A 15,100-nucleotide genomic window follows, 5' to 3' on the forward strand; every position below is an offset into this window, starting at 1 on the left:
CCACATGAAAGTGCACAAGTGCTGGTGCCAGCATGCACATTAGCAGATACAGGCCACTGCTGGCTGTCTGGGTCCAATAGCTGTGTGGAAAGAGAACTCCCAGACGAGAAGCCTGAGTCAGTGCATTTAGCTGGAATGAGTTCAGTTCCTTTTCCTACCATGACACAACAAGGCCCAACCACTAAATGTGGGCACGGTGCCTGCTAAATCAAAATTTGAAAGGAGGCAAAGAAGTAGGCCCCAAGAATTGCTGATCGACTGTGTCCCACTTTCATTCTCCATTCCAGCAGAGGGCTGCCTTGAAAGAGCACTCCTGTTCCAGAGCTTCCTATGGGTTTGGGTTTCTTTCCCATTAACTTCAGTAACCAGCAGGTGCCTTTGTGGTCAATGCATGTACAAATCACCCAGTTCACCACAAGCGTGATGAGACTGGCCAATACAAGATGACAAGTTCTATCTTCTTGTATTAGATTCCATCCTGTCTATCTATCTGCCCCTAGATACCTTCTGCCATGTAGGACAACTGCAGCAGGACATTCTCTGTTTCATCTGAATTCCTCTTATTCATGTCATAATCTTTCTTCAAATGCTCAGTGATCCTTGGCTGTTCTCTTGAAACTGAGTGCCCTAAGTTGATAGAATACTCAACAGGCTTGAACCACACTTGGAAACTGGAAGACTTCACTTTCAGTGTCATGTAGGAACCCCCAACTTCATTATCTATCTATAGGTCTTTCTTCATATGCTGGGCAGTTTCCCCAGAAAGGAGACCCTGATCTAATTTAAGAGGTGGAAGGAAAGTGGTCTTAATAAGGATGCTGCCAACATTCAGAGAGTTTGGTGATTAACTCCAAGAATTTCACCTAATCCCTGTCTTTGCAATTGGTCCCCTTGCCCATAGCTATGCCTGGTGTCTAGAGTCCAGGGGCCCCTGTGGTTCAAACTTCTTCCAGGCTGGTGAAGGGCTGAAAAATTGCAAAATGGTACCTGTGATGGGGGAGGGAAAATAATGTATAATAATGTCTCAATAATTTTTCTGGCATATTAGCTATAAGTAGCAAATTACTTAAAGTCTGTAAGCCTCATTTACCTCATCTATTAAATGTGGTAGGAGAACCCACCTTCACTGTTGTTTAAGTCAGGAAATATTTCTTTTAGAAAGGAAGAAAACCAGAGGAAAAGAGGAGGTTTCTAGCACTATGCAAAGTGCTTTCCAAAAACTATGTACATTATTCTTAATGGCAGCCATATGATGCTGTTGTTATTTCTTCTTACAGGTAACTAAGCTGGGTTTAACAAAATGAAATAATTAGCTCAAATTCACATGGTTGGTAAATTCAGAGAAGAGCTGCAAACTCATGCCTACCTTATCTCAAAAGATTATGTTCTTACCAATGCATGGGGCTGCAATATAACCAAAGCTTTATATTACAACTCTGATTAGGACTTTGTGGTTACAAATGAGGTGAGCTCCAGGCAGGAATTAATTCTCTTATTCTCCGAGAAATTAAAATCATACAGCCACGTCATTCAGTGCAAAGTATATGGGCTTTATGGCCAATCAGAGCTGGTTCAAACTCAAACTCCTTCTTTTACTGAGAGAACAAAGATGAACTCTACTAGGTAATAGAATTTCTTTTGCAAGTTAAAGGCTTTGGCAATGTCAGTCTCCCAAGGCAGAAGCAGATCCTCAAACAAAAGTTGACACTGAAAAAGATAGCCCTACATAGACTAAGGAGGGAGACCCTGGTCTCCTGCTCTATCTGGATATTGAGACATACACATGTCCAAGTGAGACTGTAAATGCTGGGGATGAAGGGAGGCTCTTTCCACAGGTACAGGGATGAGAGTAACCCCTATGGGCACATACTGAAGATGAGAAAGGACACCCATAAGACACATTCTCCACAAATGTTCTGTGTTTTATTTTATCTAGCCTTTATTTCATTTTCTGGCCCCATAAAAATGTATGTGTGTGTGTACATATGTATATTTACTTCTTTTCTTTTTTATTGAGATTTTATATACAAACAAGAAAGGGCACAAATCTTAAGTGTCAGTGAATTTTTACATATATATATGTAAATTTTACATATTTACATATTTACATATTACATATATATGTAAAATTTTACATATATATGTAAAAATTCACTGACACTTAAGATAGATAGATAGGTAGATAGATAGATATAATATATATATATTTACATCAATTTACATACAGTCCAGGTGCTCCCTAGCCTTCAGGGCAGTCATTTTGGAGGCCTTATTTGAAAGGCTATGGCCTTGCCTCGTGCAGTGTTGAGGGAGAGCAGCAACAACTGTCTGATGCCTGCATGCTGTTGGGCTGGCCTGTTAGAAGACAGAAGGGTGAGGGGAAGAAGAGTGCCTAGGAGAAAACCTGTGTCACGGGGTCCAGTAACAACTCTCTACCCAGAGGATCTCTTCCGGTTTCAGTGTTGAATGTTCTAACGTTTACTTTTTTAAAAAATACTATTCCCTTTTAGCACAAAGACTCTTTTACTTAATGCTTTTTTCACTCTTCTGAGATTCAGCAAATGTAAAGCAATAGCCAAGTCACAGCAGTATAAAACAAAAGTTTCATTCATTTACTATCACTCATTGATTCATTCATTTATAAAATCTGAAATTATGTAAAGAGGCAGCCATTTTGAGCCATATAGCAGTTTGAAATTCAGAAAAACCCCTTCCAGTTAAGCATGCATTAAAATGTTGGGTTAAAGAAAAATGCATAATTTTTGGCGCATGACTGAGCTGCCAGGAAAGTAAAGAGGTTCCTGGGTGGGAAGAAGAGACAAGAAGGCAGGAATCCTATGAGGCAGGTGAAGGCTGGAATCTACACTTGTCCTGGGGAACCTGCCAAGACCATGTGTTCGTATGTGAGGGTCAGAAGACAAAGCCTGGGCCCGGGAGGCTCTATTCCCAGTGAGTGAAGTAGGAAAAAGTGGCCCTGCCTAAGGATGTGACGATAATACAGTCTCATCTCGCGTTGGCTCTGGATGAAGCAGATAACGCTCTTCTGGGAATTCCTAACTGCAAGCCCACACTTGGATGTGTTTGGGGATGGAATCCACATTACATGTGTAGCCTGAAAACCCAACATACAGAAACTAGAAGCATAGAGAAGTACACCAGAAAGAGGAAATGCTCAAGAGACAAATGGACAATTCAGACGTAATGTGTTTTGTGTTTGTTTCTCGCTAATGTCACAGCAGTGACATAAAAACATCTCTGTCCGTCGGGAAGGGTACCACACACTGGCAGCATCTCCCTTAGATCCCTTTGTCAAATTGGTATGCACTCCAGCTTCAAGTAAGCTTTCATAAAATTCCAGCACCTGTCACCTGTCCCTGCTTCTCTTGGCCAGAGAGCTCGCCTCAGAATGCTGAAGACTGGTTTGTCTTCACGGCCAGTCCGGAGCACCTGAGAATGTGCATTCCTCTGAAGGCAACCCAGAGTGAATGATGATGATCAGTGTGAAGACACGAACACTCCAGTCCCTTAGCGTCAATGAAGTCAGCTCCAAGGCGGCATATGAGATAAACTGAAAGATTATGGTGGTGAGAGTTGACAAAAACATTGAAGTGGGATCTCCACTTTTTCCAAAATGCCGCCCTAACAAGGCTCATTTCTGACAGTGTGTGCTGTACGTTTCACTTGGGCCTGAGTCACAGTAGGGGAAAGACACTTCTCATCAAGAGACAGAGGAGGCTGAGGGACAGCCGGTACCCAGGATGAAGCAGCAAGAACAGGAACAACCGCTGTGGGGAAAATGCACCATTCACTTGTTTTGATGTGTTGTATGTTCTCTTCAAGTGTGTCTAAAATCATAGGCCTGGAAGTCAGACATGGCCTTTTAAAAAGTAATCTTCTCAAACTCCTGGACTCTTCGTTCTTTCCTGCACTAAGTAGTCGCGAAGCATCAGGTGTATGCCAGTTATTCTCCTAAGCAACTCTGAGATAACCAGACAAACACCAAAGACGCTGCCCTTGCTGAATTTATATTCTTGTGTGAGAATGAGCCAGGCATAAATAGGAAATTGCTCGCGGGTGTGGTAAATGTTCTAACAGGTTAAGTGCAGGGTGCTGTGGAGGAACATAGTGGAAGACCTAAGCTTAATGGGAAAACGAAGAAATGAGTATTTAAGTTAACACATCTCTAAACAATTAATCATAAACAGCAAAGTGTCTTACTTGCTTCACAAAGCCCCGTATTTCTCTCCTTCTCCAAATTCAAGGATGCCCAAACTGGTAAAGTTAATGAGACCGAGGCTTACTGAATATGATTTATGTATCCCGAGGCAAAAGCAGGGAAAAAAGATGTGCAATGGCCTTTCACTGTCATTCCACCAAGAGAGGCGTGCAAAGAGAAACGAATATGGTTAACAGCCTTTAAATAATCAAGGTGACTACTTCTCCTGAGCTAAACCCTATCTAGTATAGTGTGTCTCACAAAGAGTAGACATTTCATAAAGGTATTTATCTACTGTTGGGAGTGCAAATTGGAATAAATTCCCTGGAAAAGAAATGACAAATCCAGAACATCATGCCATTTAATATCATCCCTGTGGGGAATCTATCCTAAGGAAATTGCCATAAATTCAGCCAGAGATTTTTACACTGAAGTTATAGTCGTAGTACTATTTATTCTGATAAAGCATTGAAGGAATTGAAACAAGAGAACATGAGTCACTAAATTCGGCTCCAGAAACTAATATTTTACTGCATGTTAACTAAATGGAATCTAAGTAAAAACTTGAAACAACAACAAAAAAAGAGAAACAAACAAGCAAAAGGACAAGGATATAAGTTTTATAAAATAGGATACAGCCATATGATGAAATAATATGCAGCAAAACTATAAGAATAAGGAGAAATAAGGGAAAAATTCAATGCACAGTAAAAAAATGAAAATATTTTGTGACATGGATATAGAGTATAATCCTACTGAAAGAAAATGCCTCAAAATGGAAACATACTTTCCTGACCTTTACTTAGTAACCTAGGGGTAAATTTCTTTCTTTACAATTTTCTTACTTTCCAAATTCCCTAAATAAGTTTGTATTACCTCCAGACTCAGAGAAGAAAATGATCAGAACCCTTATTTTTTAACTGATAGACTTTATTTTTTAGAACAGTTTTGGACTTACAGAAAATTGAACAGGTAATACACAGAGATCCCACACACCCCTTCTTCCACAGTCAGGGGTTCCTCTACTATTAATGTCTCGCCTTAGTGAGGTGCATTCATTACAACATACGAACCAATACTGACACACTATTATTAACGAAAGTCCAGTTTATGTTAGTGTTCACTCTTTCTGGTGTACTATGGGCTTTGATAAATGCATAATGTCATATACCCACAGTTACAGATCATCAGAGTAGTTTCACTGCCCTAAAAATACCCTGTACTCCACCTACTCGTGGCAGCCACTGGTCTTCTTTACTGTTTCTATAGTTTTTCCTTTTTCACAATGATTTCTGGTTGGAGTCACTCAGTATATAGCCAGCTCAGAATGGCTTCTTTCACTAAGCAATATGCATTAAAGATTCTCCGATGTCTTTTCATGACTTGATACCAATTAGATCAATATGATTGATGATGATGTTCAGTTTGACTATGTCCTTACTGATTTTCAGGCTGCTGGATCCGTTGATTACTGACGGAGGGGTGTTAAAGTCTTCAGCTATAATAGAGGATTCATCCATTTCTTTCAGTTCTATCAGTTTTTGCTTCATGGATTTTGATGCTCTGTTTTCTGGCATGTGAACTTAAGAATTGTATGTCTTCGTGGGGTTTGACCCTTTTATCATTATTTAATTCTTTCTGTATCTCTGATACGTTTCCTTTTGCTGAAATTTAATGTAGCTGCTCTGGCTTTCCTTTGATTAGTGTTAGCACAGTACATCTTTCTCAATCCTTTTACTTTAAATTTATCTTATTTATATGTTATTTATATTTTATATTATTTATGAACTATAACATATAAGTATACTATAAATAAGTATAATATGTAAGTATATTATAATATAAACATAAGTTTATATATAAATATTATTTCATATATATAATATAGTGTTTACATTTTATATTATTTATAATAATTATATTGTTTACATTGTATCTTCATATTTTAAATGGGTTGCTTTGTAGATCACACATCACTGAGTTTAACTTTTTTTATCCACTCTCTCAGTCTGTCTTTCAATTGGCATACTTAGACTATTTATAGTTAAAATGATCATTGATATAGTTGAATTTATAGCTGTAATATTTGAATCTATTTTCAATTTGTTGCACTTGTTTTGGCTTCTTTTTTAATCTTCCATTATCTACCTTTTCCAGTTTTAATTGAGCATTTATATGATTCTGGGTTTTTTTCTCCTCTCTTAATATCAACTATACTTTATTTTTTTCAAGATTTTATTTAAATTCAAGTTTCTAGTTTCTGAAGTCTGTTGTAATTCTTTTTTCTTATCATTCAGACTTTATTTTTTTTTATAATTTTTATTTTGTTATATTTGTCACCATACAGTACATCCCCAGTTTTTGATGCAATGTTCCATGATTCATTATTTGCATGTAACACCCACTGCACCATGCAATATGTGCCCTTCTTAATACCCATCACCGGCCTATCCCAATCCCCTACCTCCCTCCCCTCTGAAGCCCTCGGTTTGTTTCCCAGAGTCCGCAGTCTCTCGTGGTTCATTCTGTTGTAATTCTTTTTTTTTAATGACTTTTTATTATATTATGTTAGTCACCATACAGTACATCCCCGGTTTCCGATGTTAAAGTTCGATGATTCATTAGTTGCGTATAACACCCAGTACACCATGCAATATGTGCCCTCCTTACTACCCATCACCAGTCTATCCCATTCCCCCCGTGGTTTTGTGTTGGTAATGTAGGTATTTGTCTTCTGCCTTCTTTTGAGATTTTCTTTTTGTCTAGTTCTCTGCTGTTTGAATGGGATATGGCTAGATGTCGGTTTTTTGGTATTTACCCTGCATGGGTACCTAAGTTTCTGTGTCTCATTAATTTTAAAAAATTCTGAACTATTATTATTTCCAATTTTTCTTCTGTTTCTTTTTTTTTTTCTGGTATTCTCATTATGTGTATGTTATACCTTGTATAACTGTCCTGTGATTCTTGGTCATTCTGCTCCATATTTTTTGTTCTTTTTTTCTCTTTACATCTCAGTTTAGGAGAATTCTATTGACATACACCTTCAGGATCGCTGATTCTTTCTTCTGCCGTGCCTAGTCTCCTGGCGAGCCCATCAAAGGCATTTTTCATTCCTGTGACAGTGTTTTGATTTCTAGAATTTCCTTTTGATTTTTTCTTACAGTTTCCCTCTCTCTACTTAAAAAACCCACTGTTCTTGCTTACAGGCCACTATTTCCATTAGAATTCTTAGCACAGTAATCATAATTGTTTTAAATTCCTGATTTGAGAATTCCATCATCTCTGCTCTGTATGGGTCTGATTCTGTTGCTTCCATTGTCTCTGCAGATTTTTATATTGCCTTTCCGTGTTTTTGTTATTTTTTGGTGAAAACTAGGCATGATGTTTTGAGGAATAGGAACTAAGGTACATAGGACTTTAATGTGAAGTTTTATGTTTATCTGGCTAGGAGTTATGCTGTATTTACTATTTGCTGTAGCTGTAGGTGTCTGAGGCTTCTATTTCCCCTAGTGTCATTTTCCTCTCCCTTTTGTCTTTGGATTTCCCTAGAAACTCCTTTTTTTTATAATAATTTTTTATCATGTTATATTAGTCACCATACAGTATATCTTTAGTTTTTGATGTAATGTTCCATGATTCATTATTTGTGTATAACACCCAGTGCACCATGCAATATGTGCCCTCCTTAATACCCATCACTGGCCTATCCCAGTCCCCAACCCCCCTCCCCTCTGAAGCCCTCAGTTTGTTTCCCAGAGTCCACAGTCTCTCATGGTTCATTCCCCCTTCTGTTTACCCCCCCCTTTCATTCTCCCCTTCCTTCTCCTACCGATCTTCCTGCGATTTCTTATGTTCCATAAATGAGTGAAACCATATGATAATTGTCTTTCTCTGCTTGACTTATTTCACTTAGCATAATCTCCTCCAGTCCCATCCATGTTGCTGCAAATGTTGTGTAATCGTTCTTTCTGATGGCTGAGTAATATTCCATTGTATATATGGACCACATCTTCTTAATTCTGTTGAAGGGCACTCGGCTCCTTCCACAATTTAGCTATTGTGGACAATGCTGCTATGAACATTTGAGTGCACATGGCCCTTCTCTTCACTACGTCTATATCTTTGGGGTAAATACCCAGTAGTGCAATTGCTGGATCGTAGGGTAGCTCAATTTTTAACTTTTTAAGGGAACTCTACACTGTTTTCCAAAGTGGCTGTACCAACTTGCATTCCCACCGACAGTGTAGGAGGGATCCCCTTTCTCCACATCCTCTCCAACATTTGTTGTTTCCTGCCTTGTCAATTTTTTTCATTCTAACTGGCATAAGGTGGTATCTAGAAACTCTTAATTAGAGTCTGAGCCTTGCCATTCTTTCAACTCTGTGCCTGTTATTATAAAGATTTATTGGGATAGGAAGACTAGGTGGGACAGTAGGACCATGAGTTGGGTATTTCCATTACTTTTTCCAACCTTCGCCATGAGAACCTGATGGTGCTCCCAGAGGCAAAATTCACAAAAGTGTAGAAGCCCCCCCCAAGACTGAGTCCTTAAGAGTTTTAACATTTCAAGCTAGTCCATACTCAGCCTCCAGCAATTCATCAATTACTGGTGAAGTGTTACTGCCAATATATGTGTATAGGCTCCAGCAGCTTCGGCTCCAAGTAAGCTGTGATTCTGTATTTTCACTTCTTTCTCCAGTTCTCAGGGAGAGAGTTTGCTCTGTGGCCTCAGTTCTCCGTAGGATCTAAGAAGAGCTGTTGGTTTTCAGTTTGTTCAGCTTTTTTCTTAATGTGAGAATGAGTGTGACAACTTCCAGGCTCTTTACCTCTTGGAGCTAAAACCAACCCTTATTTTTTAAAAATAGATAAATAAGCACATATGTGAATGTTTTTTGAATTGAAAATGCTTGGCATGCTGGCACCTTAAGCATTTGGTGGCGCTGCCCCCAACATAGCAACAAGCAAACAAAGTCTTAGGCAGTCACATCATGGTATGGGGACAGAAAATCAGGGGGAAGCAAAATGTTACCAGAGCCGAAGCTGCCATGGGTTTTCCGTGTTACCTCTTCTTTCCTCTTCTTTCCCACTCACGCCTTTTCACATGTCTTCATTTCTCCTCTTCTTGCCCAGCAATGTCCTCTGCTTACTCCTCTTTACCTTCCATATCTACTCAAGATACATCTTTAAATGCCCTTTTATGGAATTTTAAAACAGAAAAGGGGTCCTAGATATATAAATAGATAAGTCAATACATAGAAATAAATATATGCCTATCTATTTCTGAGAATAGTTATATCTAGGGGAGAATTGAATCAAAAGGAAGGCTTATTTTTACTGTATACTTTTTTGTACTATTTAATTTTTTTACCATACATATGTATTTTATAGAAAAAAAAATCATAACTTTCTGTCTGAAAGTTAATCACCCACTCTTAATCTGATCATGCTTTCTATAAAAAATAAAATAAAGCTACAGCAAACACCATATTCAGTGGTGAAAGCCTGAATGCTTTTACCCTAAGATCAGAAACAAGACAGGGATGTCCGTTATTTTCACCTCTACTCATCATTGTATTGGAGGTCTTAGAGCAATGAGAAAAATGAAAGATCGTTAAGGAAGAATCAAACCTGTCTGTATTTGCAAGTGACATGATTATGTATATAGAAATTAAAAAAAAGATTTCCTATTTCCTCATTTGTTAATTAAACTGATAAGTAAAATATTTAATAAAAGAAATTAGCAAGGTGGCTGGATAAAAGATCAACGCAGTTGACCCTTGAACAACACAGGGGTTGGGGCATCAACTCCCACATGATTGAAAATCCATGTATAACTTTTGATTCCCAAAACTTAACTACTAATAGGCTACTATTGACTAGCCTTACTGATAACATAAACAATCAATTAATTCATATTTTGTATGTTATATGTCTCATATACTGCACAAGCTAGAGAAAAGAAAATGTTATTAAGAAAATCATAGGGAAGAAAAAATCTATTTATAGTACTATACTGTAAAAAAAATCCATGTATAAATGGACCCACACAGTTCAAACCCATGTAGTCCAAGGGTCAACTCCATATAAAAAGAAAGTGTATTTCTATATACTAGTAATAAACCAAAAAAATTAAATTTTAAAAAACCCATTTAAAACAGCATAAAAGATATCAAATTTCTAGAATAAACATAACATCCACTTCAAAACAAGACAAGAATGTTTGTTCTTGCCACTTCTATTTAATCTTGTGCTGGCAGAATACAGCACTTTGGCTCCAAGCCAACTTCTCTCCAACTAGTCACATAAAAATATTATCCCATGGTCTTCAAATAGATCCATAGAAACACAGCCAATACAATTAAAAGAAAAGGTAGGGCCTTTTCTCTAAATGATTCTAAAGCAATTGAATATCTTCACGAAAAAAATGATAAACTTACTACCTCACACCATACGTGGTAACTAATTTAAAATTGACCAAAAATCTAAACATTAAAGGAAAAACAATAAAGCTTTCAGAAGAAAACATGAGAATATATTTATAACTTTGTAATAGGTAAAGATTAAATAGGACACAGCACTAGCAGTCAAGAAAAAAGTTGATAGATTGAGCTTCATTAAAATTAAAACATCTATTACCAAAAAGACATTATTAGGAATGGCCATCTGAATGGGCAAGCCACAAAGTGAGCAAAAATAACTACAATGTGTATGTCTGAAAAAGGACTCATATCCAGAATATGCTTTCTTAAAACTCAATAAGAAAAAAAATTAATGATGTACTATATGTTGGCTAAATGAACTTAATAAAAAATATATATATATTGGCAAAAAAAATTTTAAAAAGACCTTAGACACTGTTTTGGGCAGGCAAACACTCAAACAGGCACCTCACAAAGGGTGATATCCAAAAAGCTAATTACTATATTATGAATATATATCTATGTCACCTGCAAATCAACATCATTACTTATTAGGCTCAAATGTAAGGAAAAGACTAAAGTGATATTGCACTACACATCCAGAAGAGTTGTTAAAATGAAAAGAATTGAAAACAATGAGTGTTTAGAAGGGTGAGGAACATCCTTACCAGGAAACTGCTGGAAGTGCAAATCAGTTTAAAATCTTTGGAATACAGGTGGTAGTATTTAAGAAGCCTAGAAGTATATCTATTCTGTGACCCAGTAAATCCACATCTAGGTATAAACCTGAGAGAAATGAGTATATTTCAAACAAACTATATGCTCACAAATGTTCATAGTATCTTTATTAAAAATAATATGCAGAAACTGAAAACAAGCTAAATGTCCATTAAGGGGATAGTTGATAAATTGTTCTATATTCATACAATAGAATACTAAACAGTAATAACCAAGAACAAAATACTATACATATAATGTTATGGGTGAAACTCACATTACACTTTATATTGAGAGAAAGAAGCCAGACATAGAAAAAGTAAATGCAATATTTAATAATTATATGAAGCTCAAGAATGAGCAAAATGAATCTGTAACAATAAAAGTAAAAAAAGTAGCTATTTCCGGAAAGAGAATTGGGAATAATATTTAGTGGGAAGGCACAGACAGCAATATTCTGAAATGATGCAAATCTATCTCTTGGTCTAGGTGATGGTTACATGGCCTTATATATGTGAAAAATTCATTGACACTTAAGATTTGTGCACTTTTCTGTGCATAACTAATTTTTTCAATATTTTATTAATTTGAGAGAGCGAAATCATGAGCAAGGGAGGGACAGAGGAAGAGGGAAAAGCAGACTCCCCACCTAGCAGGGAGCCAGACACAGGGACCCAGACACAGGGCTCCATCCCAGGACCCTAAGATCATGACCTGAGCTGAAGGCAGATGCTCAACCAACTGAGCCACCCAGGTGCCCGTGTGCATAACTTATACTTCAACTTAAAGGAGGGGTGAGATTGTTTTTTTATTTACCAACATTGTACTGATTTTCCATCAATCTTATGACACCCTCGACTCATAAGCAATTCAATGATCTTTCCCTCTGTGATATTATCTAAAGCGCAGTCCTCTCCTACACTTTCATTTCTCTTATTACCTCCCCATTGAACAGAACCATTCTAAAGGACAAAACTAAACATTTATCCTAACTTTACTTTTTTTTTCTAATAGAAGAGAACTTTCCTAAGAAAAGTTAATAAGTCAAGGGATCTTGCAAACAGTTCACATACCATTACTTCTAAAAGAACTGCTACCACTAATAACGTATTCAGGCCAAAAATTTGTTCTTCTGTTTCTTTATGTAAGTTGTGCCTCCATTTACCGAATGCTGTGAATATATGACCTGTCCTGACTCCACCATCTCTTTGCCTTATGCTCTACCATTAAAAAATCACAGCTATATGCAGTGCTTTAAAATACAATGGCAACTGCCTTCCTGATGAATAGTTGGTTGGTACTACTGAAATGACTCACCTCTATCCAAACCTATCTATTACTCAGTTACATCATTCAGACACTTGAAATAAGTCTCCAAATTCTACTTATTAGTCTGTAAATAATGAGTGAAGCTTGTATCCAACATTTTTAACTGCCTTAAATCTGTATATCTCTCCCTTAAAAGATCTAATAACTTAGCCTGCATCCTAACAGCTCTGCACACTGCCTCAGTGGATATCATCTTGATTCTGTATGGAAATTTAGTTCCCACCAAAAAACCTTAAAACTTTCACCTTTTTCACCTCCAACATTGTTGCAAAAATAGTGTTCCAAAGCTTAATTCTTTAAAAGTTGCATGACATCACTATAAATAGATGAGATTTCTTTAAATACAAAAATAAAAACCTTTGAAATGAAATCTGCCAGGGAAAAGGTGCGTCACAATAGCGTGGCTAAAGGAAAGAAGAGCAGAGTGGATTAGAATTTTAGGGCTCAATTTCCAGTCCCAGCTCTGGCAAGAGATACATATGTGCCCATAGACAACCTACAAAATACTTATGAGTCTCCAGTGTGGAATGCATTACATGAAGGGCGAGATTAAATTATTTCTTAGGCCTCTTCAAGAGTAACCATTTATGACTGTGGAAAGTATTTTTATAAAATGATTAGAATAGTTAGGGTGGAATAAGGAGGAGAACGAATACTTATGCTTAAGAACAAGTTAAAATTTTTCCTCTAAGAATAGGAGAACAAGGACTGGCATTTGTTTCCCTCATTGATGAGAAAAAGAAACACTCTGATGAACAAAACTTTGGATCTCCTTTCTCAATCATTTTCAAGAGAAGATTTTTCTGCCTAAGGTTCTCCTCAGGGCAATTTTGACATCTTTGTTCCTCAAACTATAGATTAGTGGGTTGAACATGGGCACCACAGCAGTATAGAATACCGAGGACACTTTCCCCTGGTCAAGGGGTAAAATAGAAGGTGGTTTGAGATACATAAAAGCTCCTGATCCAAAGAAAAGAGATACCACAATTATATGGGAACTGCAGGTACTGAAGGCTTTGGACCTGCCCTCAGTAGAAGTAATGTGGAGAATACTAGAAAGAATGAAACCGTAAGAGATGAAAATGGTCACAATGGGCACCCCAATGCCAGTGGTCACAACAATGAAGACCACCAGCAAATTTACATAAGAGCTATTGCAGGAGAGCTCAAGGAGGGGAAGGATATCACACATATAGTGATTGACAAGGTTGTCAGCACAAAAGGTTATAAACATTATGTTTCCCATATGGGCCACAGCTCCGAACACTCCCATCCCATAAACACCCAGCAAAAGGAGTAAACACACCTGAGGAGACATGGTGACTGTGTACAGCAGTGGTTTACAGATGGCAACATAGCGGTCATATGCCATCGCTGACAAGATATAGGATTCAGAAAAGACAAAGAAGCAGAAGAAGAAAAACTGAGTCATACACCCTGCATAGGAAATGATATTTCTCTTTGAGACAAAACCCATTAACATTTTAGGGGTGAGAGTAGTGGAATAACTAAAGTCTATGAAGGACAAGTTAAGGAGGAAAAAGTACATGGGAATATGAAGGTGAGAATTCAGCCCAATCAGGGTTATCAGGCCCAGGTTCCCCACCACCGTGACCACATAGAAACCTAGAAACAGGAAGAAGAGGGGCATCTGGAGTTCTGGATCATCTGTTAAGCCTGCGAGGATAAACTCTGTCACAGAGGAGGTGTTATCTGCAGCCATTGTCCTCTAGGAAGGTCTGTAAGGGAAAAAGAAACAAGTCACTGAGACAAAGAGAGAAAGGCTACACACCATGGAAGTGCAGGGACTGACATAGAGAAGACAAGGATAGGAACGTTTACTGAGTACTAACTATGGGATAGGCACTGTTCTAAACGCTGTGTGGCATTATGATTATCCCCATTTCACCGATGAGGACCCTGGACCTAAGTGTACAAGTCCCGATGCTGCTGAGTTACAGTAGAAGGTGAACTTGGGTGGTCTGGCTCCTGGGGTTTGAGCTTTATCCCCTCTGCTACAGGACAGACCAGGTCAGGCAGCACTCACCCTCCTTCTGCTTGGAGTCATGGTGCTGTTCTCCACTGGCTCTCATCCATCTCTTTCATGGACACTCAGATGGCCCCAGTGAACAGAAAGTGACAACTCAGAGCTCAGACCCTCTGCTTCTGCTTCTCTGCTTTGAGGATCAAATCCTCTAATTGTCTTGCTGAGCTGAAGAACTTGATCTCTGATTGTGGCTTTGGCCCAAGTCTCTTGTCCAAAGTCTAGGCATGAGACAACATCCTTTCCTAATGCCCATGGATAACAGGAGACTAAAGCGTTTTATTCTGGATTAAAGATCTCAATGATGTAGTTACAGAGGCTCCCTCAGGATCACTGCTCCAGAGACCTCCCCCTCCCTAAGGAAGAAGAAACGTT

General features: G+C 38.0%; 1 protein-coding gene across 1 annotated transcript; it reads right to left on the minus strand.

The window, feature by feature from the left end:
* Positions 1-13,468: 13,468 nt before the first annotated feature.
* On the minus strand, positions 13,469-14,404 carry LOC113259750 (olfactory receptor 8B12-like). The gene has a single exon (XM_026505244.3). The coding sequence runs from the start codon at positions 14,402-14,404 to the stop codon at positions 13,469-13,471; it is 936 nt and encodes a 311-aa protein (XP_026361029.2).
* Positions 14,405-15,100: the final 696 nt, after the last annotated feature.

Source organism: Ursus arctos, unplaced genomic scaffold, assembly GCF_023065955.2.
Source record: "Ursus arctos isolate Adak ecotype North America unplaced genomic scaffold, UrsArc2.0 scaffold_22, whole genome shotgun sequence".
Taxonomy (NCBI): domain Eukaryota; kingdom Metazoa; phylum Chordata; class Mammalia; order Carnivora; family Ursidae; genus Ursus; species Ursus arctos.